This window comes from Seriola aureovittata, chromosome 1 (assembly GCF_021018895.1).
Source record: "Seriola aureovittata isolate HTS-2021-v1 ecotype China chromosome 1, ASM2101889v1, whole genome shotgun sequence".
NCBI lineage: Eukaryota > Metazoa > Chordata > Actinopteri > Carangiformes > Carangidae > Seriola > Seriola aureovittata.
The window spans coordinates 12545087-12570286 of record NC_079364.1 but is presented as its reverse complement, the minus strand read 5'-3'; the positions used below and the strand labels follow the sequence as shown (position 1 = coordinate 12570286).

Genomic DNA, 25200 nt, shown 5'->3' with positions numbered 1-25200 from the left:
GCACTGCTGATGTAGTTACACACAGGACAGTTTCAGGCTGTCTCATTAGATTAAAAGTGTTATGGTTTATAATGTGGAAGATTGTACATAGCTACAGAGATGTAGCGCTGAGTCCATTGTTACAGGTATGAGATGCTACAACAGTGCAGGTGATTTACAGTTATACTTGGATAGAATTAATATAACAAAAGTATTGAATAAAGATTTGAAGTTAAATGAAATTATGCATTTATCTGGTGCTGGCAACATGTTTTAATTCTGTTTAAGTGTTAGATTAGATTCAATCACCTCTCAGCATTTACAGGCATGTTGCTTCTGATTTATGGTTTTACAAAGATCTTTTTGTAGCATTTTATCAGAATAAAGAATCCAGAAAATATCATTATAGTTCAATGCCCAGATGGGTTACACAACATTAATGAATAACAGGTATGTGTAGTGTACATTACAAGTATGAGCCAAGGTCAGAGAAAAAAAGGTTTTGAGAATAAAGTTGAAATATTAAGAGAAAAAAGTTACAATATTTCAAGTTTAAGTGGAAGATTATGAGACAGAACACCACTTTTTAAATTATGACTCAAAAATCCAAATTTTAATTATAAGAATTTTCCTTAAAATAGCGACTTTCAAATTTCAAAATATCTCGTAAAATATCACCTTTATTCTAAAAATAGAGCAACTTTTTTCTTTTAATATTATGACTTCATACTCAATATCTCTCAAATGGCCCTAGCAATAAAAAATGACAAACTTAAAACATAAGTGTACATCGTATCTTAGCACTTAACATACATTAGATATCTTGACTAATCTAGAAATATTTTGTGATTTTGCTTTTTAGGTCAGTGTACATCTGAACTTTGATCCAATAACTGAAATATACATTCACTTTTAAACATTCATGGTCACTTGATGAATTCATCATGACATTAGTCCAGTTGGCCAAGGCAGTGAGCAGGACAGACAACACAGCATCACCTTAATTAGATGGAAATCTTCAGGGGAACTCTCTCCTGGTTAGTTTTGCTTGGCCTGTTGGGGTTCTGGTACGACAGTCTCACAAATACAACAATGAGGATAGTTCCTGTAAAAAAATAAAAAAATAAAATACAGAGATCTTCAACAACATTGCTTTGTTATTGCTTATTTGGCTGTGAAATATAGTGAAGCCTTGGAAATTACAAGTGTTTATGTCACCCTATCTGTTTACCTATGACTGCAAAGGTGCCAAGCAGAATGCCCACTGCAGACTGAATAGTTGGCATGCCCTGCAACTGCTTGGCAGCCATTTTGCAGTTTCCTCTGACGTTGCAGGGACACACTGTGACTAAGAGAATAGGAAAAAGAGAAAACAAAAAACAACTCAGGTTTTTTTTTTTTTTTTTTTTTTAAACAAAACTGGAACTATAACTCCCTGTTATTCTGTTATGTTTAGGATTGATTTTTGGTTTTAGATTCTTCAAGACACTTTCAGTTTTACACTTACACTTTTACTCAAACTAAAAAACACTGCTCTGATTATAAATGATGGGAAATGTATTTGCAGATTAGATACCTGCCTATACATATGACTATACATATACATATGCATTTGTTATATATCATATATGAAAACTTTATATAGAAGGGGACAACACAAAATATAATTTTCACATGTGACTCACAAGTGAGTTTTTGTAAGAGATGCTAACCCTAATTTAACTGCAGCACTCTGTATACCTCCACAATTTTTTCTATTAACCAGTTTATTCTAACCTGTGCATGAGAAGTTATGTGTTGTTTTTGTTATGCATATAAGGTGTCAGGAGGTAATACCGGACAAAACACATTCTTAAGAGAGCTGTGTAATCACAAGCCTGGAAAAATCATTAGTATCATTAATAAACAAGAGCAGAGCTAGGACAAGCTGGCACACAGGGGTTGATCTCTATTGATTGTTCCTACTCTGCTGTCCCATAACCTCCCTGTACTTGCTTTAGCTCATCAGCAAGAGTGTCAGCATTACCTGGCAAGTTTATGAAGGTGCTCCTGGGAGGGGAGCTGCTGTCAGAGATGGTAAAGGGCACAGTGTAGACCTCAGGGGCCAGGTATGGGATGTTTAAGGACAGGTTCGTGTGAGTATCTGAAGGACAAAACACTTGCTTGTTAGTTAAGAAAATGACACAGAATGAAATAGTTAATTAAACGTTGCTATACAATTGCACAGTAGACAATTTCCCCATTTTGCTTGATTGATGATTCTTTCTTTCTTTTTTTTATAATTAAATCTGCTTCTCACCAAAGCTCAATATAACAGAACATCAGTACCCTGAGCAAAAGGTGCAAATTCAAAACTGCAGTCTTTTGTACATTTCATAACGTTACATAGCGAGAAATAAATAAATGTTTACTGCCCGATACTTGTACTTGTATTTGGTGCACCCAGAAACATAGGCACAAAAAGCATTGCTTCCTGAGCATCACTACAACTGAGTGCTGCTGCATTATCCAGTGCATGACCGATCAGAGAAGCCAATTCTGATACACTGATACATATGCCAAGTTTTTACTAGGAAAAAGTCTTCACATACAACTGCATAACTGCATAACACACACGAGAGAGACTGATTCAGCTGTGTATGGAGTGGTCTGGAGTGTGTGACTCTTTATCTAATCTCTGTAAATCAGTCTATAATACACGCCTGGCTGCGTGACGTAAAAGCCTTGTCCTGTAAAGACAAGCGTTTTATCAAGCTGTTTGAACCCTTATCTGGGGGTCTTAAAAGCTACACTTGCACCTTACCATCATTCCCCTTCATGTTCCATTTGTCAGCCAGGGAAGCACGAGCTGTGCAGTACTTCGGAAGAGGGTGTTAATGTATTTATCCTCTATCTGCACTGTTTCGCCTCTGATGTGACATTTTTTCAGGGTGGATCAGTGACCAGCGAGCTACCCAGAATCATTGGGGATGACTGCAATAGCAGGAAGTGTTTTTACATCACAATGCTGTTAAATGTGTTATAGTCAGGTTGGATGAATCATTTTTCTCTCCTTACTGCTATGAACAGCTATTAAGAGTGGACATAAGTGGAATAAGTGCCCGCTCTCTTATTAACTGAATTTCTGCATTAAAAAGAGCTGTCGAGTATTTGAACATGGTGCATTTAAGAGCCTCTGGAAGACTCAAGATGAATGGCCATTCACACACATGTACATACGTGTTCTTTTCATGACTGGTTGTGGTCGTGTCATGCAAATGGGCAACTCTACAGCTGACATCATACTGGCATAAATACACATTATTGGTACAGCCATTATTGGCTGTGACCAGGTGCAAAGCACTCTGGGAGATTCCTCTTTTAGCCTCCATTAGCTGGCAGGAACCCAGCGGTGACGCCAAAGAAATTACACAGATGATATAATTACAGCTGGGCTAAATCAATACCAACAGGAACAGAGGAGTGAAAGAGGGGGATTAAAAAAAAAAAACCTGATGGGGAAGTGGTTGAGCTGTTTGAATGACTTAATGACAGACGTCATAGCAGTAAATAGTTTGCATTAAATGAGCCCAACACTACAACTACAAAAAAAGGGATAATTACATTATACCTCCCATCCCAGATTGGACCGAAGAAATGATGTAGGAAAAAAATAGAACAGGGTAATTTGCACATGTTCAGGGACAGATCACTCTGCTTCTCTGACTATTTACTCATGGATGGCATATATTATTTCATATAACTCAAAGCAACTGAAAATATTGAGCACACTGTAGTAAACTCTGTGTCCACTGGCTGTATTTAAAAATCCATTTATCAGTAATCTCACGTTGCATGGACTAAATTCACTTCCTTACTCTTAATATTATTCAGAAGCAGGCTGATTCTCATCAAAGTGGACTTGGCAGTTTACAATGCTGCGCTACACTGCTATAATGCTTGTAGCATCAGCTTGTTTAACCTTCCAAATCAATTTAGAATGATAGCTTCTCCTAACAATGTTAGATTTCTTGCCTCTCTTCTCTTTTCACCTACACTAATACTGTATGCTCTGGGTGAACCGGGTTTCCCTAGTCTGTGTTCACCTCACCATTAATAGGTGTTAGCTTCCAGTTACGACGAACTGTGGCATCACTGCGCAAGGAGAAGTTAAGTCGTCCTCCATGCTGTGGTCCATCGCTGTCCCGTGAGGCCAGCACCAGAGCTTGGTCCTCCCAGCGAGGTGTACACAGGTACTTCCAGGAATAGTCTCCAACCAGCACTGGACTGTTGTCATTCACATCCAGGATTTGGACAGTCACCAGGGTGGACGCAGATAAGGAAGAGTTTCCTGTGGGGAAATGTGCATAAGATAAAATGAAAAAGATGAAACTAACATTTCTCAATCATAATATATTCGAAAATCAGCTGTGCTCTGTAGACTCACACAAATACACATCTCTGCTATTACAATATATACCCTGCTCAAACTAAAGTCATTTCTGCAGATGAAAGCAGAGGGATAAAGATGCTGTGGCTTCAATGCCAAAATCTGAATGTTATATTTACATCTGGATGATGATACACGAGCTCAGTACATGGCAACAAAAATCTTCACCTTGCCTAACCTTCTTTGCTGATTGTTTGGGTTGTTCTCTTGTACTCATACTGCTTTCTCTTGATCTCACTCGCAGTTTTGTCCTGTCTTCTACAACAACATTCTCTGTTTGTCTATATGCAGTAGATGTGCATAGACTCACAGTATGTGTGTAAATGTAGGCATGTGTGCTTTTGCATATGTGTGCAGAATGTGCAGGGCAATCTATAACATTATTCAGTACAAAGTAAAGCAAAATGCATGTTGAAGTAATGACTTGTCACGTTTAAGAGAATATGTAAAATATCCACATATCAAATCATATTTTTAATATTTTTGAAACCAACCCTGAACAACATGTAGGTTAATGTATAATTCAATTGAACATGTGCTTAAGCACGTGCCCCTTTAATCAAATGGCTGTGTGGTATTAATAATGATGAGAGTGATCTTACGTCCATCCACTGCAATGACCTCCATGGTGTATGTGCTGTTCTCCTCTCTGTCCAGGGCCTGCACAGTCTTTAGTTCTCCAGAGTATTTCCCTATTGAAAAGTATTTCTTGGTGTCTCCTTGAAGAGAATATCTGCACAAAAGAACATGTGCATCTCTGTGAAATTAAAACTGTGATAATCTCTCTTTCTGAACTGGTGAAGTAGATAATTATTCATACAGCATTCATTAATCCCAAGGTTTACCTGATTGGGTGAGAATCAGGGTCATAACCTCGAATGGTGGCGATAACCCGTCCTGGTTCCTCGCCCTCTCTGACAGTCACCTCATAGTGGCTTTGAGACAGGATTGGACCCTCGTTCACATCATCAACATAAATAGAGACTGTTGCTGTGGATGCAGGGCCGTATCGGCCACGGACCAGAGCCACTGGGTTCTGAGCACTGAGCACCAAGATGTACTCACTCTCACGCTCAAAGTCCAACACCTGTGTGAAAACATAAGACCACACAGGGATGCAGGGACAGAATATGTAATTTTTCTGAAAGATTACTGCTGACATGATCTCAGTTGCAGTGTTACCATCCATTAGGGTTAAGTTTTGCCTTAGGTTTTATTGAAATTCTTAAAAGATCATTGCAAAGTATAAAACGAAGGCCACAATGTGAAGGAATTACATTTAATCCAAAAAGCAGAAAACATTTTCTTACTGACCATTGATGATATTTTTGCCATCATTTAAAAACTCAAAACAATGGAGGTGTAACTGACAGTAACTCATCAGGAATTAATAGATATTCTGGTTTCTATCTATAATGGATTCCCTTTTTTGTAGAGAATAATTCACAATTAAAACTGGATTATCCAGAGTAACCAGGACGCTGTTTTCTTCAATCTGGGAAATAAATTGATTCAAGTGAACTGGTCTTTTAATAAATTACTGACATTTCCACCAAAGATTTAACAAGATGATCACTATTTTTAAAAAATGTAGAACCACTCAGAGCTACAGAAAGTCAAACACCCACACAAAACACAGCATGTCATCTTTGCAAGCAGGAGAGGGACACAGTGCAGTCCCCTGTGTCCAGTCCTCTTATTGTGCTTCCAGGGAAACTGGTTTTACTGTGTGTGTTACTGTGAGTGTTGCTGCATTTCCAATATGGATGACGCTATAGTCACAGGGCAAAGAGCCAACTGATTCACCGTGTCAATAATTTTTCATGATGATACACAGAGTATGATAATGCAACAAATATTCCCTTGGTAATTGGATACATTGTTAAGCAGATAGATATGAGCTTAGAACATACAGTATATGACATGATGATTTTGGAATCAATATGGAAATTCTATCATAAAAATCTATCCATAAACGTTACCAATTTTAAATCTTTCTGGGATGTAGGCTACAGTATGTTCTATATTTGAGTCCAAACATTTGCAGCGAATTTGGGAGTAGCAGATTTCAAGTGATAGGATTACCATAATCTGCCCACTAAAAATAGTAACTGTGACCTGTTGACTTTGTTTGACGGATTAAAAACGTAGTTTCATAGTGGGGGTATGGATAGATTAGCTGCAGTCATTACAGTATTTACAGTGCAGTCACCAATTTGAATATGTGTTAGACATTTAAAGATATCACAGATTTTTGATGCAAAATAAGCTATATTTTATCTTAATCTCTAATGTATTTGATTATTTCAATTTCATCTCCAGAATCCTGCCCTAAGCTTGTATTTGCTGTCAGGTTTTACCCTTAAACATGTTCTGTCGGCCCATAAAGTGAGACATTATTAAACCAGCATTGCCTGACATCATGCTGCTCTGTTGCCAGGGAGAAGAAACACAGACCTTGGAGGGTGCATGAGTACTGCTGTTTACTGGAAGTGATGCATAGAACTACTCAGTGTGTATCAGTGCACCAGATCATGTGCATGGACTCTGGAGCCTGTAGTCAGTCATCTGACCCACTGTATTAGTCAAAGTCCTCACTTAATGATACTATTGTATTATTATTTGGCCCAAGAATGTGAATTAGGTACCAGTGAATTATTATTATCAATCTTACCTTACCTTCAGTTATAATCATACCCAATATTTAAACACCTCCAAAATGTCTAAAACAAGAATCCAGTTTGTTAGCATCATGGCTAACTTACCTCCTTATAAAACACAGCTGGTCTGGTACTATTGGCTCATCAGGTATAACTATTCTGTTTTTAGTTAGGCTAAAAATTAAGCATATATGTTACCCACAATAAAAGTTATAACATTATTCCTTCAAACATCATATGACTGGTTTTATTAAATACAAAATTTACACTTGAAACTGATGATTTAGTTGGCAATGGAGGAATCTGTATTAAGGACTTATTTGGTGACAACTTCATTCATTCATTAATGGTAAATGATTAATTGAACTGTTACAAACCTTGTTTCATTTAAACTTCAAAAAAAAGTTTCATTTGATTTTTCTGTAACAAAATGGTTTAACACGTGATGTCTAATGTCTACAGTTCCTCCACCCTGATTAGATTCCCCTCACTTCCTCTGGTTCATTATACATTTACGTCAGTCGGCAGCCCATGTGGTAAACTGCCATTAGTGTTCACACAATCTAATTATTCACTTGGGCTGTGAGCAGTGTGTAATTTCTAATAATGAAATGTGTCTGCCTTGTGGCACTGACCTCACATTGTAACATGATGAATTAAAGGATTTGCTCAAGTGCATTTTAATCCACTGGGGCTTTACTTGTGAAGGATTTAATTTTTTACTAAAGTGATCTTAATAAACAACAGTTTCCTCTCTACTATTAGTTATTATAATATCTCACAAGGTCAATACAAGAGCTATAAACACAGCTCCTCAAAAAGAGAAGAATTTAATAAATACTGTATATCACTTTTAAAAAAAAACACAAGTCCTCATGTGTTAAACCAAAATCATGCAACAACATCCATTTTTAGCCTTTACACATCGCCTGCTTTATCTCAGAGGACCATGTGCAATTCACAGCTCAATCACATTTGTCAGCTCCCACAGAGAGGTTGAAAATAATAAACTGTCTCCTGCCTGGCCCTCTCATAGAGACCAGACCATTACAGCATACACACACAAACACACAGCCACACACATGGACATACACACACATACTCATTCTCCCACACATCTCTAAAACACCATGCTGGATTATAGGAGGCAGGCGAAGGGTGATGCGCCCCGGGGACAGGAGAGATTATTAGTGGAAAACATTCCATTGTCATCTGGACACTTTTTTTTTTGTTTGTTTTTGACAAATTGGAATATTATTTTCCAACCTTTTCACATGAACACACTGTGGTAATAAAACACAGTCCTTATTAATTGGTTTGAGTTAAATGTGACTGCTATTTTAATAGAGCCAGCTACTGAATGATCTCTTAGGACTGCACAGACACAAAGACAGACACAAACCATCGCGCTAAAGAAATTGTCCTTGACATTAATATTTGTGTCCCTGAGAGGAGAAATGTGTCTGTGGTCTTTCACACCCTAAACAGGATAAAGAAAACAATCAACATATCACAATATCACAATTTGGACTTGGCAGGACTTTTCTGATCTGAATCAATTTTTTCAACTGATCTTGGTTTGTGTGGCAAGTAATCAGCAAGGCGACCAAATGTGTGTGTGTGCAGAGGGTGGCGGATGTGTGGTGTTGTTCACCTTTGATAGCACAAGCGAGACCTCATTGGTCTGCTTGTCTGTCACTAATGTAAAGACCTCCTCCTCGTTTCCAGACTCCAAACGGTAGTCCACCTGCCAGCTGTCTCCTCCTCGGACATCTGCATCCCCTGCCAGCACAGCTGTTACTGTGGTGCCCACTGGAGCGTCCTCCGGGATGTGAAAGGGGCCATACTGTCGGGGCGGAAACAGAAAATGTACGATCACTGAGCAGAAACTATTCATTTAGAGACAAGACAACTTCTATATAAAAATGTACTTAAGCATGCCTATGTATAGGAATAATTCTAAGAAAATTTTTATTGAATTAGCAAATCTTTTAACAGATTTTTAAAAAGTGGTCTACAAACAGTCAGGTCACATCAAGCCTCAACTTGGACAGGACAGGACACCCCCAATGCATCTGATAATATTCTTTTCTGATCTATAAACAGACCATTTAAATGTAGTTGTCAAAGAGATGTGACAAAGATACACTGGAGGCATGGTTCATTTGAAGAATAAATGTATTAATCTAAACAGTTACATTAAATATTAATATATAATATTAAATCTTTATTTCAATAACAGGCCACTGTACGTGTTGACTTTGAGAATTGTTGATGTTGTAATTTTGTGCTCACCAGTGAAAGTCACAGACAACTGACCAATTTTCTGCTCTGACTATATGCGACCACATGTGAGTATATGTTTGCCCCCACTTGCCCTCCTGGTGTTAGCTGACCTTTATTCACACACCTCTGTGTGTTTGGACAGCCGTTTAATCTGCCACTCACAGATGTCCTCTAGTGAAGCAGCCATGCCTCTGATCTGGCTGCCCCATCCACAGGGTCTCTGAACCCTAGCCCTGTCACCACTCACCTCCCACATCACTCCCTATAGCGCTGCCTTCACATCGGCATGGAAAAAGCTGCACTACTCAGGCGTGACCTGTTCAAGAGCATTTTCCACCTCTGTGTTTGTGGTTTGAGTGAGTGTGTGTGTGTGTGTGTGTGTGTGTGTATATGGTGGTGATTATCGGAGCAAGTGTGCACATTTATTTGAAAATGTGCGCTCAGCAAGTGCCAGTTTGAAAAACACATGTGACACAAATCCTAAAGTGTCAACTGGATGGAGTAAGGACATAAAGACAGCAGCTAATTTATCAAGGAAATATATTCTACAATCTTTTATTAAGTCTGTATTCTGTTTCTTCTTACTGGTCTGGACATTCATGTCAAACCTCAACAGCCAATTTCCGCTGTTAAATTTAAAGGCAGTACCTCGCTCAAAATAAAATGTTCCTTGACAGGCTCATGCCCGTGCAGTTTCACTGTATCACTATGGTCTGACAGAAGAAACAGCTAGAGACAGGTTCTCCATTATCACAGCATGATGGCTCTCCCACGTAACTCCCAACCCTCGTGACTTTTTTCTCTTCTATTATGCGGCACATGTGGGTGAGAGTGAGGGGATTTTCTGTAACTGCCTATCTTTAGCCTATTTTTCTTTCATACCAGCAGCTACCACTTTCCCATTTCATACAGGGACTGCAACTGCAGTGTTAATGATGCCACGCTCAGCTGGATCACCGGATCGCAAAGTATATAAGGATGCAATAGAAAGTGAAAGTAAGTAACAGTTGGATTTGCACAGCTGCTTATGTCTTTTTAATTATGTTTTTCTGAAACCTATGCCTTTATTAGTCAGGTGAAACTAGAGAGGGGACAGGAAATGAGGGGAGAGATCGATGGGGATGGGGATGTTGCTCATCGTGGCTACCAAGGGACCATTAGTCAATGTTAAATTGAAAACCAAACAGCCAAACTAATTTAGGTATGGACTGAGCTCACGTAGGCTTAATTGGTGGCTGTAATCAAAGACAAGGATGCGTAGATTAAGCTATGAGTAGTAGAAATTTCTGTGGATTTTATATTTTTTGTCTGTGAAAAAACCACAGAGAAGCTTTTGTAGATGATGTCTGCTGTAAAAACCTGTCAGCATTGTACATCATTAAAACTAAATGCCCTCTGAACTCTGACTGTAGCTGCTCTTTTTTGTGACATAAAAAGAATATTTTTTTGCTGGAGAATCACTTTAAGTTGCTACTTTAAACTTGAGGTACACTTGTGTAGATTGATACCAGTCAGAACTAGCTGTTACAGACATTTTTGGGAGATTGTAATAGCTAAGGCAACATAGATTTTTGCATCATTTCTGACATGTTAGTGGCACTGGATGCCATTGTGTAGTCACAATGAAGATTTGGCCATAAATAAATGAGTGGAAACTAGTGTCCAAAGAAAGCCATATCAGATTAAACTCTAAAAACACTGTCCACTTAGAGTACAAAGAACTGAATAAAACTCCTCCAATAACATGGTGCCATCGCTATAAGCCTGAGATTAGAGGGCATATCTAGTTCCCCGCCAGGAAAATTAGATCAGCGACCTGCAGAGCGGATTCACAGTCTGCAGTCCAATATCCACTTATTATGGCCTGTGATGTTTGGCCTGCCTTTTTTTCCAAAGGTATTGTTTATCATGTCCCGAACAGGACGTGTATGTGTGTGTCTGTTTGAACATGTGCTCTCGTACCTCATGTTGGGAGAAGACTGGTGGGTTGTTGTTCTCATCCTGCACCGTCACAACCACAGTGCAAGAACTGTTTAGACCTGCCAGGGACATCATCACAGCTTCTGTCAGTGACTCAGGGTCAGCCCATCACACAAATAAAGTATGCTGAGGGAACAGGAAGTACCTCATCTTGCCTTCATCACACCCTGATCCATGAGTCATGCAGACCACATCATCTGTCACCCCAGAGGCTAGCATGCATACATCCCTTGGAGGCTATAGCATCAATGAAGCTACTGACGCAAAGCTAATAAACTTTTGTTTGTAATAGCCATTATGAAAGCTGCTTTACATATGCATACATTATGTTATTCATTGGTACCATAACAATCATTTTTAATCACTGCTTTCTTTTCTCTTTCTCCTAATATCCTTACATTATGTCCCTATAACAACTTGCAGCTTGATTTCAAACTATTTCTTCATTATGATGATATTTAAAGGACCCTGTGATTGGCCATGTAGTCTATAGCCCTCACCAGTTAAATAACAGGCATGGCAATTTTCAAACTGGAACACTTCATTTAACTTTCTTCCACAAATTTGATTTTACAAAGCCAGGAGAACTCTGTAGTATGTGTCTATATTCGCCTACATAATAGTAGTAGTATAGTGAGAGGAAACAAGAAAAATAAGTGGGTGGAAGTAGTTTTCAGCCTTTTTATGTTTTCGCACAATGGTATCCTCTAACTGAAGCATCTTCTTTTAGACTTTAATCAATCAGATTGTTATTTTAAAAACTCTGTACTGGGTAACACATGTAAGAGGGCAAACTAGATATTAATGTAACAATTCAAAAAATCATATTATTTGCTCATTTTAAGGGATATAAAGTACAGATATACTGTGATCTGTAATGTTATGTATGTATTTATGATTTATATATTCATATATTTATCAATAGGTGCACATATATGTTTCTGAATATTTGGATTTTAACTAAGAAATCCCATTACTTTACTCCCTAGAAATCAACAAAAATTACCCTCTTTATCTCTAATAGTCTCTGCCAATATAATGTTCTAATTAAGGAACAGGAAATACCAGTCACAGTTAAAATATTTGTGAGATTTAGTGACGTTGTAAAAGGAAAAAATCACATTATAAGAAGGGTCGTGTTTTGCATTGATCCATAGTCACCTTTGGCATCCTCAGCAGTGATGGTGAGTGTGTACTGTGGGGCTGTGCCCTCCATACTGTCTGCTTGGACGGAGATGACCCCTGAGTCACGGTCCACTCTGAAGAGGGCGCGAGGACTCTCGGGAATTTGTCCGACTAAACGGTAGAAGATCCGCACGTTGTCTGTCTTGGGATCGTCATTATCGGCTGCCTGCACGGTCAGGATATCTGTACCTGAGGAAAGACACACAAGTAAAGAAGAGTAAGTAGAGTAAGTAGACTCTGAGCATCTAGATGATTTGCTGTCATAAGATCTTTTAAAGTACCTTTTTTGTTTTCATTTCAGCCAGCTTTACCAGGTTTGTGTAATACATCCAAAGAACATGAAATGTTCTTCTCTCTACACTAAGATATAGCAACATGGCACACTGAACGGGAATCAGGGGATGGAAGGACATAACAATAGCTTTCTCAGTTAATCCTCACTCAGTGATTCCATTTAGATTAACAGCTTGTCCCATCTAATTCATTTCCCAGAATCAACCATTTTAGAGCATCCACAAAAAAGCTTTTATGCCGGGACCTGATATGTCACAACACACCATGTGCTTTTTATGAGCATGGGTAGGAGTGAGGGTGCTTTCCCCTGTGTCCTGGCAAAAATCCCAATCTGCTTTCAGGAAAGGTATCTGGCTCTCTCAGCCCTTTCATCACTGCAACGTCGCATCCAGACAGTGTTTCTCTGCCTTGTTGTGAAACAATATTCCCATTTACCGACAGAGTAAATGTGACTATTCACATTATTCAGAGGCTTCATCATGTTGTTTTGTTTTGTTTTTTGCTTTGCCAGTAATTAGAAATTTAAAAAAAAAGGTGAGTATCTTTGGCCACTATGGTATGAAAATATCCTACTGCAAACTGATTAAGGTAGTTTTGGACAGTATTTTCTATGGCTGCAACTAATGATAATTTTCATTAATGATTAATCTGCCAATTATTTTCACGTCTATAGTGTATAAAATGTATAAAATAGTGAGAAATCTCTATGCCAGTTTATCAGAGTCCAAGGTGACTTCTTCAAAATGTTGTGTTGTCACACCAACAGTCCAGACTCTGAAGATATTCGGTTTAATATGACAGAGAAAGGCAGGACATTTTCATATCTGAGAAGCTGAAAACAACATACAATACAGCAGCATTTTTCTGTCGACTGACTAATTGAGTAATTGAGTAATCATTGTAGCCCCACTGTTTTCTAACACATTTGAGTAGCAAAAGTATCATATCATATCAAATCAATGCATTTTCCAAATATTCTTTGAGACTAAATCTATAAAAAGCTGTCAGTTACCTCGAGCAGCCAGTTCCTTGACCACGGTGTGATACTGTGCTTGTGGAAAGGTAGGTCTGTTATCATTGGCGTCGCCCACCATCACCCTCAACTCCACAGGCTTGGCAATCTCTCTGCCATCTGGACGCTCAACCACAATGCTGATCTGGAACTGACAAGACAAAAAGAGAAACAGTGTTTGCCTACAGAGTATTAAAGAAAACAGAGTGTTTCAAGATGTCTGATCAACTGGTAGATGACAGATGTGGTGCGTTGACATTGTGACCTCAGCTGTAGATCCTGTAGATCATCACATTCATATCACTGATACTCATATTCATATTATAGTAGGTAAAATAAAGGATAAAGCCACCTTGCAGTAGACTGGTAAACTGGTGCAGGGTGGTCCCCTGCCCGGTGCATAATGGGATTGGGTAAGTTTGTAAAACAAATGGAAGGATGGATGGATGGATGGATGGATGGAAGTGAGAAATGGGCATCTCAACATCCATCATTTTGCCCTCCTGTGAAAAGGCTCCATGAGCACCATCACTCATGCAGGATACAGATTGATTGATGGAGCTGTATTCAGACAAGAGACGACTGACATTTTCTGGCTAGTTAGCATGTCTACAGATTATCAGTCATTTTTGGAGTGATGCACCCACAACCTTTCAATCACTGGGGGTAGAAAAACAGCAAAAAGCGAGTGTACTTCATTTAACATTATGCACCTTTAAAAACTACCAATTCATGTCAATGTCCTAAACAGTGTTGGAGCACAAATAAGAAGTTAAAGTTGCTTGTTTCTAACTGCTGTCAGCTACAGACTAAACTAACACTATAAGGCATCAGGCTGAGTAAGCATTTTCAACCTTCCATTACATGCTCACTACAGAAGACAGAGAGTGCAATGTACTAGAAACATGTGTTTAAAGACCAATTACATCCACTGATGTGGCTCAGTCTTTCTCTGTTGTTCTTTGGCCACTTGAGCATTTGTGCCAGAATGTACTGTTCACTGAGCCATTCAAAGCTCTCAGGAGATTAAGTTGTGTGCAAAACTCAATAGTGAAATGCAAACAAATGGACTTTAATTTGTAATGCTACCACAAATAATGACCCTTCTCTTAGTCTAAAATTAGCAAGACTTGAAATGGATCCTTTAGTCTTATAATCCTTGCCATAATACAGTAGTTCTTTTTTTTTTGCAACAGGCAGGTTATGTTCAAGGAACAGATCTGTGCTTTTCAGGTTTTAGGCGTCTCCTTAATTACCTCTATTTAAAAATAGACTGTGCTCAGTGCTCAGCATTGCTGCAATAATGTGTACCTGGGTCCCTTTAATTAAATCATTAAGATCATTAAGCTGTAAAATGAAATTAGGAAAAATTATTAAAATAGGAGTTTTCTTTTCATGAACAGCATGAGAAATTGTTTAATGCCATTAAATGTGTCACTTGGTGATATTTTTCTTCAGCATTTTGAATTAACTATCTTGCTCTCAGTCATCAGTTGCTGAAAATAATTCAAAAGTGAATCAAATCCAAAACATGTCACATGTGATTCTGTTGGTTTAAAACAGGAGGATCTTGTGAGAACCAGAAAAATGATCAGAGCAAACTTTACATATAGATTATTGTATTATATGCACACATTTATAAACACAAAATAAGAGAACTCAAACCTAGAAATGAAGGCTTCTGTCTTTCATGGAGAAACAGTTGGGCCCCTACAGCTCTTATGTTTACACATTTTAAACAGTAGTCATAAACTGACATCCATTACCAGGTGCTGGAGATGTTTAGCTTGCAGTTGTACAGACCTGGTCTTGTGTCTCTCTGTCCAGAGGGGCGTTGAGATAAATGACTCCTTCCCTGCTGATGGTGAAGAGCATCTCTGGAAATTCCCCCTCCAGACTGTACTCAGCCTGACTTCCACTCCATTTGACCTACATTGACACACACAGATAGACAAACAACAAAACATTTATGACTACAAAATTCTGTGTATCTAAGTTTGGTAAACATGATACAATCAAAGTGGTTTCTATCCGAGAGCAACATGAAACATTAAGACTCAGCAGACCTATACTGTAAACCCAGAAAGCTTTGTAGCAGGGCCTGCATGATGTGTAAGTACAAAGCTAAGCTACCATTTGTTTACATGATAAGGAGCCATCCAAATGCACTGACAATGATGTGGAACAGAGAGCACAGCCAAAACTAACTATGCAGGCTGAAGGGGATTTTCCACTCTGCTTTACAGCCCTTGACAGAGGGCTGTGCAGTGGAGCTTAAAGGGCCCTAGAAGCCATCAAACAGCACCCAACAAGGAGAGGAGCCCAGTCACAGCACAGCTGATGCACACCCAGGGCATGTGTATCTCCTCAACTTACTGTCACACACTCCTCCCTTGTTTTGGAGATGGCTGCCCAGACGCTATGCTTTTGTATACACAAAGCCACTTCACACAGCTGGCTTACTCTGAGTGTTATGCTGTCTTTCTAGACCTCAGAACTTTAAAGAAATATGTTTAAAGACCTGATTAATGATCACCGACTGTTCTATATAAAGTTCAATACAAAACATCTATGAAGTCATCTGTTTTGCCTCCGTCATTTTTTGAGTTTACAGAGCACGTTCTGTCTCCCCCGATAGCTTGTGTTAAAGCTGCGTCAAGAGTGTCTTGTGTCTGTGTGTGCTTTTCCCAGAGACACTGTGGAGGAATCAAGACACTGAATTACAGAAAAGAGCATGACATCCTGTGTTACACACAAAACCTCAAAATACTAGAATACTAAGAGCTGAAACAATTTTGTTGATTAATCAATTAATCAGTCGAATCCCCACATTTTCTCATTGCTTTTCTTCATCATTAATAATAATAAACTAAATATCTCTTGGTTTGGGAGAGTTGTGGGACTTTGGGCTTTGGGAAATTATAATTGGCATAACAATTAATAGATAACCTGAGAAAACAATTTGCAGATTAATCAATAATGAAAATAATCAGTATAGTTTCAGAACTATGTGATAATGATACTGGTAAACATTGGATATCTTGGCGGAAGCAGAGGCAATTATATTGCTTGTAAAGTCACCTGTATCCAAATAACCACTGATGTTGACTTTAGCAGACAAAATGACAAAAAGAATTACAGTTTTAATTTAAGTTACAGAGTTAGGGGTATTTTTTGGCCTCTTGGGGGCAGTGTAAACGAGCTGACACTGACATTATCACCTTATAAAGTTGAGATGTCCAATAAGTTAATACGGAGCAACATTAGCATTTATTTGGAGTCATGTTACTGACCAACCTTGCAATTCACTCACCTTTAAGTGAAACACTGAACAGCAGTGAAAGTGAACATTGCTGCCCATGAAACAATAAGCTGAAAGAGGCTAAAAGGCTCTGTGGAGCTAAGGAGAACTGTGGACTTGTCACAATGAATGACATCACATTCATATTACACATAATCATCTGATCAATTGTTGATGTGAAAATATTGATTATAGCAGCTTTAATGTTGGTGTTGCTCTCACCTCTGATGACTAATGTTGGCTGAAGCACCGCATTGATGCAAGTGTCATTTGTAATATTGAACGCTGCTTTTGAGGCCATGAAGAAGGTCTAGTGGGGTTCAAACCAATTCAGATTTCATTTGACTGTGACAATTCAATGTGGTTAAGAGCCTTGACTCATTCATTCACAAGCTCTGATGCCTCTCTTCCACTCCAAAGTCTCAGTAGATTGCATTACTGAGTTCAAGTAGTTTTTTTTGCATTACATAATCAAAGTTTTAGGCAGGCAATCAAAAACATACAAAAGATAACAGACTGATATTAACCTCCCTAGCCCCAATGATTCTGATAACAAATGTCTGTATTTCATTTTTAAAAGTGCAACTTTCTCAATAAAGATATTCACACATCCAAATGTCTTGGATGCAAGTGCATTGGAAAGTGTCACTTCAGTCCTGAAAAAAAAAAAAGAATATCTTGTACACTGCTCTTGCTCAGCATCACAATTTATTGATCAATACAAGTGTTTTTCAAAAATACTTCTGACAAAGGTCTAGAGTGACTGAAAATGTAAGGATGATCAATAAATTGTGATGCTGAGCAGTGTGTGGGATATTCTTTTTTTCAATATTTAAAAGTACAGCCAGAACTTGTCTTGATGTGATTGCAAAATCAGTCAAATTGATCACAAAAGCAGCTTCTGTCAAAATGCCGTCACACCATGGACGATGTCAACACAACATTTGTTCTAGATGAGTGGATGTGGACATGACTGCTCCATTTATCTGAGACAGTAGGGAGGCAGAGATCCACAGCGTGGGTCTTTGAACATGACTATTTCTGTATGTGTCATAACAGCGGTTAGTCCCACCACCTACTGAGCACAGCGCTACAATCACTCAGCGTGGGCGAAATGAGGCTTCCCCCAAGTAAACATCCATGCTCACCTAATCCACTTTTGTGTGATTTAGATTCTGGATGGACACAAATTGAACACTGTAACTAAATGGTTTTCATATAGACCGTTCAGTGATGGAACAACAGAGGTTTCATTTCTAACTCTCTGAACACATTTTTCATTAGAAATGAAAGCAGATACACAGAGGGGATCTGTTCAGTGAAATATTTTCACATAACCTCATTTACATATTGAGGAACAAATGCTATCTGTTGATATTAAAATGACAGACTACACCAAACTGTGTATTAGAGCATCGGTTATTAGGTATTAAATCTACAAGAAAAAAAATGTACATTTGAACTGGCCTTTGAAAATATGACAAAAAAAATCAAATGTGCCTACACTTGTGAATCCACACGTTTTCAGTGGGTGGAAGGGGCTGTTAGAACAAGAGTGATGAGAGGCTGAGGGCGAGTGTGGGGGAGGTGGGAGAAAACAGGAGGAGGGGGAGTTATTGTGATGTATCTACTGGCCATAGCGACTCTCAGAACCTGCACAATGCATTTAATTCAGCAGCAGAATCATCTCTACAGGCCTCTTTGTTTCCACAGTTCTCAGTAGTGAATGAATACATTTTTGTATTTGCCATGCAGGCGTACTTTTGTAAAATATCCTCACAAAAGATAACTGCCACTGCTAGTTTGGTTTTTTTCCATGTGTTACAAAACCTCTGAGGGCTTTTGAGTTATTTATAGACATGTAGCTGATATGGCTAATATTATAACAACCAAAAGGTTAGACAAGACCAAGGACAGACAAAGAGAGCTGAGAGAAACCTTTAAACAGAATTTAAACTATGGTACAATAATGTACTACAACTAAGAGCATTGATTGATGATCAGATATCGTCAGTAGACTGTTTGTGGAGTTGGTCCTTAATGAAATAGTAATCGACTGCACTGAGAGACTACATCCAAAATGTTATTTGAACATAGAATTTCCAGTTTTAGATGTGGAAATGTGCCCATATCCTCATAAAATCTACTCTCACTTTTTAATTTCAACAAACTTTATTGGCATGTTGGGGAGCAACTACTCATTTTCATTATCAACTAGTCTGCCAAATTATTTTGTCAATTAATTGATTATTCATGTGGTCTATAAAATGCCAGAAAAGAGAGAATAATACTCATCACACTTTTAAAATATTGTAAAATAACGGCTTTAGATGTCTTGTTTTGTTCCAAACAAGAGTTCAAAACACAAAGATGTTCAGTTTACAATGATATAAAAGAGAGAAAAAGCCCTTTGGTCCAATCTCCAGTTCCAATCTGGAACTGGAGATTGTTTGCATCTTTGCTTGAAAAGTGACATAGATTGATTGATTTTTATTTGATTAAGTGGTCTTCAAGGTTATCTAACACTTGAGATATTAAGGAGCCACATATGCCAAAAAAAAAAAAATTAGAATAACTGTCGATTGACTTGCTCTCTACGTGACGTGAAATATGAAAATAATAAAATAACACGCTGTATGTGAAGTGTATTTTAGGGTGAAGTTTGCCTTTAAGCTGTTAGTTTTGTATAATACCCCTCCGAGTGGCGGTGGTGATGGTGGTTGGTAGGTGGGTGGGAGAGTGAGTGATCATAGGAGTTAAAGTGACTCAGTCAGGAGGTAGCCTGAAAGGATCCATGGCATTTGAACAGCATCAATAATTCAGTATTTGGTCACTTAGGAGAACCCAAGAGGCACTAAAAACAGAAACTGGCAATGTGATGCCACTTTACTCAGTTAAGGCTATTGACAGAGTTTGGTTTATTGTAATATGATACAACAGCTGGAACTGCATTTACATTGAAGTCATCACTTACCCCAAGTTGTTTGCATGATTTATTGTAAAAAATCAAATAAGTCAAAGTGGTTTAATGCAGATGAGTAAAATCACTTAACGTGCCAAAGTGTTGGATTTGTGTTAAAGTGTTTCGAATGAATATGTGTCAATCAAGGTTTTGGTGCCTCACCTGTGAAATGGGGATGGGGTAGGGGCCTGGGAGGTTCTCCTGAAGTCGTACAGGGTCTGGTGATGCCCAGGTGTTTCCAGTCACCTCAACAGTAACGATACCAGTGGTGAAGAAAGCGTCCGCCTTCCCAGCCATGTCCTTCACCATCACTGAGAGCTTATAACGGCCGCACATCTCTGGGTCCAAAGTAGAGGCTCCTGGTGGTTGCAGTGGGATACATGACGCAATAACACTTTATTTAAAAATCATTCTTTCCATTTCATTTCAGAATTAACCTCTTTTACAAAGACTTCTTCTCTGAAGTTTCTTGTGTTGACCTTAAATATATATTGTGCTAGGTATGATGACATGATCTGTGTGTGTGCAGTGTCCCAGTTTGAGAAAGAAGTCAGACAAAGGAAAAAAAAACTTATTTAGAGAAACTCAAAAGAAGAAAAAAAAAACATGCAAAAAGAACATAATTATGTGAACGCTTATGGAAACAAAGAAAACCCATCACTGGCTGCATTTTCCCTCAAATTAATGCAACATTACACACATCACATGCTAAATTTAACATGTTCATATTTTGTGCTGTTTTCATCACTTTATTTTCAATTTCCTGCTTTAATGGAAGAGAAATAACATAAACATTCACTATAATGGCAATCATAACCATTAGTTACAGTCTCGCCTGAGGATAAAAAAAAAATCAAGGAGATCATTTTCAATTTTCACTGCTACTATGAAGCTGTGTGGAAACCAGCAGCAGTGTTGGCTGGAAGGAACTGGCGAGTGTCGGCAAGTCATCCAGCTCCTGCCAAACGTAATAAAGGGCAATACCAGAGCTACAGAAATAGCACCAGCACACAGGACTTTACTGCATCTAGGCAGTATGAGTGTTTATGTGTACTGTATGTGCATGTTTGTTTGACTAAAAGTCCAAAAGACCAAAATAACTGCATCATTTTTGTATCATATATTAATACATTATTGTATTGTATTCAATTATATTAACATATATAACAGGAAATAAGACTGAATGTCGAATAAAACTAACCCTAACAGGATAAACACTAGTTTTCTTTTGTTTCTTTAATGTCTAATGAAGTAAGGATGTACAAGTGAACCTTTTACATTTTTATGAATTCAAACTTTTCTCCTATTTTATTCATATTTAAAAAACGACAGTGATTATAACAAACAAGTATAAGGTCAGTTAAAGAGAGGGTTCACATCATTCTTTGTAGCTTCTCTTCAGGATCACCAGTAGGGGCTCCTCTGAACACACAATAAAAAACTTTATTTCAGAGCTTGTTTACAAACTACCATTGCATTTATTGTTAGAGCCTGGCAAACACTGGAATTTGGAGGCAGATATAATAGTTGGAACTGCATGATAACGATATTTTTAAATTTTTTACATTTTACACAAAAAATCTGTCAAGTGACTATTTAGTTTTACAAATAAAGAAACAAGCTTTTTGATTAGAATAAATTTGTTTCTTAAAGAAATGCAACCAACATAAGTACTGAGATATATTTTGGGCATTTCTGTATCACAATTTCTGGTTCCTTTCTTGATATCGATTTATCTGCAAAATGCTAATTGGCTGTATTAATTTTTTGTGGCAATGTTAGTGAAAACCAATTGGATATGAAACCAAGACCAGTGGTTCTATAACTAAGTGGCTTGTTAAAAATTGCTAACATGCATCAAGGAAATAAGACAGCACTTTTCAATGTATGAAGAGAATAGGCCTCTAAAGTTGCAGGGAGTTAACCTTAAACTGTGTTGTTGTGTCAGGAGTGCTGCCCCGTAGCTGCATATGACCTCCATGAGAAAAAAAAATCTAGAAGGGCACTCAGAGACCTCCACCAACGCCAGTGTCAAACAACATACATCAGAATTCACATAATAAAATTCAAATTCATTGTAAATGATCTAGATCTGCCCCTACATTTAATGGGTTATTCCCTCGCCCATGTCCCATTCCTCTACTAAGAAAACATGCATACCAAATCTCTCTGGGGACATACAAAGTAATACTTTCCCTCCAGTCACTAGTTGGGACTGACCGTCCTCAGTGAGGGAAACCTCTCCTGTGATGGAGTCGATGAAGAACATTTGACTGGAGGGAATCCTGGGTGTCTGTTCCATAAGACTGAACCGCAGCTCAGCGTGGACGGTGTTGCGTTCATCACGATCCAGTGCCTCAACCTGCATGAATGGGATCCCTGAGGGACACAGGTGGTGCAAAAGTCAGAAACGTTACCTTCTATATCACAAATCTCTCTCCCCGCCCTCTTTCATCAGGAGGCATAACACAAAAGACATGCAAGAATTTGAAGTACATATTAGGTTTTGCATAAAGGTTTTGCATATTGATGTTAAAATGTTAAAAGATGATACAGTGACAACATGCCTGATTTGCCATGATAAAGAACACATTCTTTATCATATTCTGTTGCCCCAGTTTTCATGTTTTACTGACAATGGTGATATTGTCCATCTCTTCCGAGAACAGAGGACATTACTTAATTCAAATAAACTACAACGTATTCTATCTGAGCCCATCTGATTGCTAAGCCTTGTGACGGTTTACAGAAAAGTCTTTTTTATGGTTAATGAAACTGTTCCAGTCAGCCACGTCATTAGTTCTATTAAAACTATCTATTAGTCATGCTTTTCACTATTTAGCCAAAAACTGAATGGGTTTTTGTAATTCATGACTTTTGTGTATTTGAGGACTGACAAACGTGACACAGATTGAATTAGGTTGTGCAAGAAGGTGACGTCAGAGCTGAAGGTTCTCGTACCCTTGAGAAGCCCAAGCTGCACACTGCCCCTCATGCTCTCCTCTATGAAAGTGGGCACATTGTCGTTCTTGTCGATGACACACACTTCTACAGTGAAGCTCTGACGGTGCACTGATGCTCTGAAGGACACCTGCAGTACACACACAAACACAGCATCTCTGAAGAGCACCCTCTGGAATCAGCATGCAACCTCGCCATGAGATTTAAATGACAAACAAAAGAGTAATTGACCTCGTATGATGATGTGAATTTGATCCATCTTGAATGAATGATCTTGTGACAACCTTTCATCAGCTAAGACATGAACGAAAAATTGCTACCACTACTGTGATATGATATGGCACGATACCTGCAGAGAGTAAGATGGCTGTTTCTCTCTGTCCAGTGGCTGTAGAGCATACAGAAACTGAGCATCGACTCCAAATATCCCCTCATCATCCCCTGTTAACACCAGGTCAGTGTAATTACCAGGCAGGTTTTGGAGCTGTACAGAAGAAATCAAAAATCACGAAACATAAGTTTGCGTTCCTTTCTAAAAGCAAAGCATGTGCACAAAGAAAAAAAGGTATAGGGATTGTATAGGTAGAGGAGCAGCTATGTAGGAATTCCCATTGAAACTTGAGAAAAAAATGCTAAAAACATTGACTAATTACAAACTTTTAGTATTATTTTCTCTAAAAATAAAAATATAAGCAGAAACCTTAGTGATGCATTTTTTGAGTTTTTCAGGTGAGGTCACATGTTCAGTTAAAATGAAGCCCACTATTACTCACTGACGTTGATATGTTGACTAAGAGACACAATAATACAGCATAGATACAAACTGCAGCTGATCTCAGCTAGTCCTGCATTAAGTCTGATGATTTCTTACACTCAACCAGTGAACAGACCGTCATGAAGTGCTTTTACCTTGGATGAATCTGGAGCAATTATTGCATCCTTTCCATTTATAATACAAAGTGGGGTTATTATCAACTCCTCCATTCTGGTCATTAACATGCTATTTTGAAGAGTGTTAATGACACTCAGTGAGACACAAAAAACTGAAAATATGACTGTTTCATACAAGACGTGATAATGTCACAATGAAACCAATCAAAGTGCCACATATTCATGCCGTTGCGCAATCCAGAGGATGTCTGAGTGACACGTATGAATAAAACACCCCGCCTGCCACCCAGCTGTACTGATTGCAGTTGCTGAGTCTGACTCCTGAAAAGCATTGTGAACACTCCAATTATAGTCTAGTGATGACGGCAGCATGTTCATACGTCTTCAACCTTGAATACCGAAGGTAGAGAAAAAAAGAGACTGATTCAATTCTGGCTCACTATTCACTTGATGGTCATTACACCACATGCCTCATTCTTTCAAAAAGAAGCTCAGAAGGCTGGCAAAAGATGTAGTCATTTACCTGGTTTAATGTGAAGGACATTTAGTGATTAAGCATCCTCAGTTAAATTTGCATTAGACTTTTATGAATAAGAATAAAAACTTAACATTGTATGCTTTTACTGATTTTCCACTCAGATGTATATGCATTAATATTAACTAAGTTATATTCGGAAAAAAGGTTAACATATTAAGAATTATACAGACAAGAATGATATATGTAATTTGTTTTGTCAGAAGGAAGATATGAGCACAAGAGCATTTGTTTGATAAAGTCAAGTAACTTGAAATGCCTTACCTTGGCTAAATACCATGGGAAAATACCATTGTAGTTTTCAGGGACACCAATTTTAACGTTTGCCCCAGAGCATGGCACAAATGTGTCAAGTATCACCAACTGCGAGACAAGATATTAAGTATGTCTTAGTGAGATTGTTCATGCAGTACTTTGCTCTTGTAAATGCAATTATCACAGTTAAAAAAGTATTTAACATCTTACTATGAGAGCTATGATCAGCATTGGTGTAGCTCCTCTGTCAGCCATTAGTCCCTGTAAATGTGGTATATTCACAGCATTTCAAACCACATGGCGTCAGCCCAACAATCAACACAATTTCTGTCTCGTTACTGATTCACCACCATGGAATTCTTTCATACACAAAGATTTCACAGTTTTTACTTGCACAGTAGTCTGATTTGAACACATAACCACCTACAAAGCTGTTTAAATCAACAAATGAGCCCACACTACAGTCACAA

General features: G+C 38.2%; 1 protein-coding gene across 1 annotated transcript; it reads right to left on the bottom strand.

The window, feature by feature from the left end:
- Positions 1–228: 228 nt before the first annotated feature.
- Positions 229–24985, bottom strand: cdh16 (cadherin 16, KSP-cadherin). The gene is made up of 17 exons (XM_056376693.1): positions 24941–24985; positions 24740–24838; positions 23399–23533; positions 23050–23179; positions 22309–22467; positions 20251–20447; positions 15629–15754; positions 13826–13976; positions 12496–12708; positions 11317–11393; positions 8723–8914; positions 5254–5495; positions 5011–5141; positions 4070–4309; positions 2006–2122; positions 1211–1327; positions 229–1084 (listed from the first exon to the last, which is right to left on the bottom strand). The coding sequence occupies exons 1-17, from the start codon at positions 24983–24985 to the stop codon at positions 984–986; spliced, it is 2472 nt and encodes an 823-aa protein (XP_056232668.1). The 3' UTR covers positions 229–983.
- Positions 24986–25200: the final 215 nt, after the last annotated feature.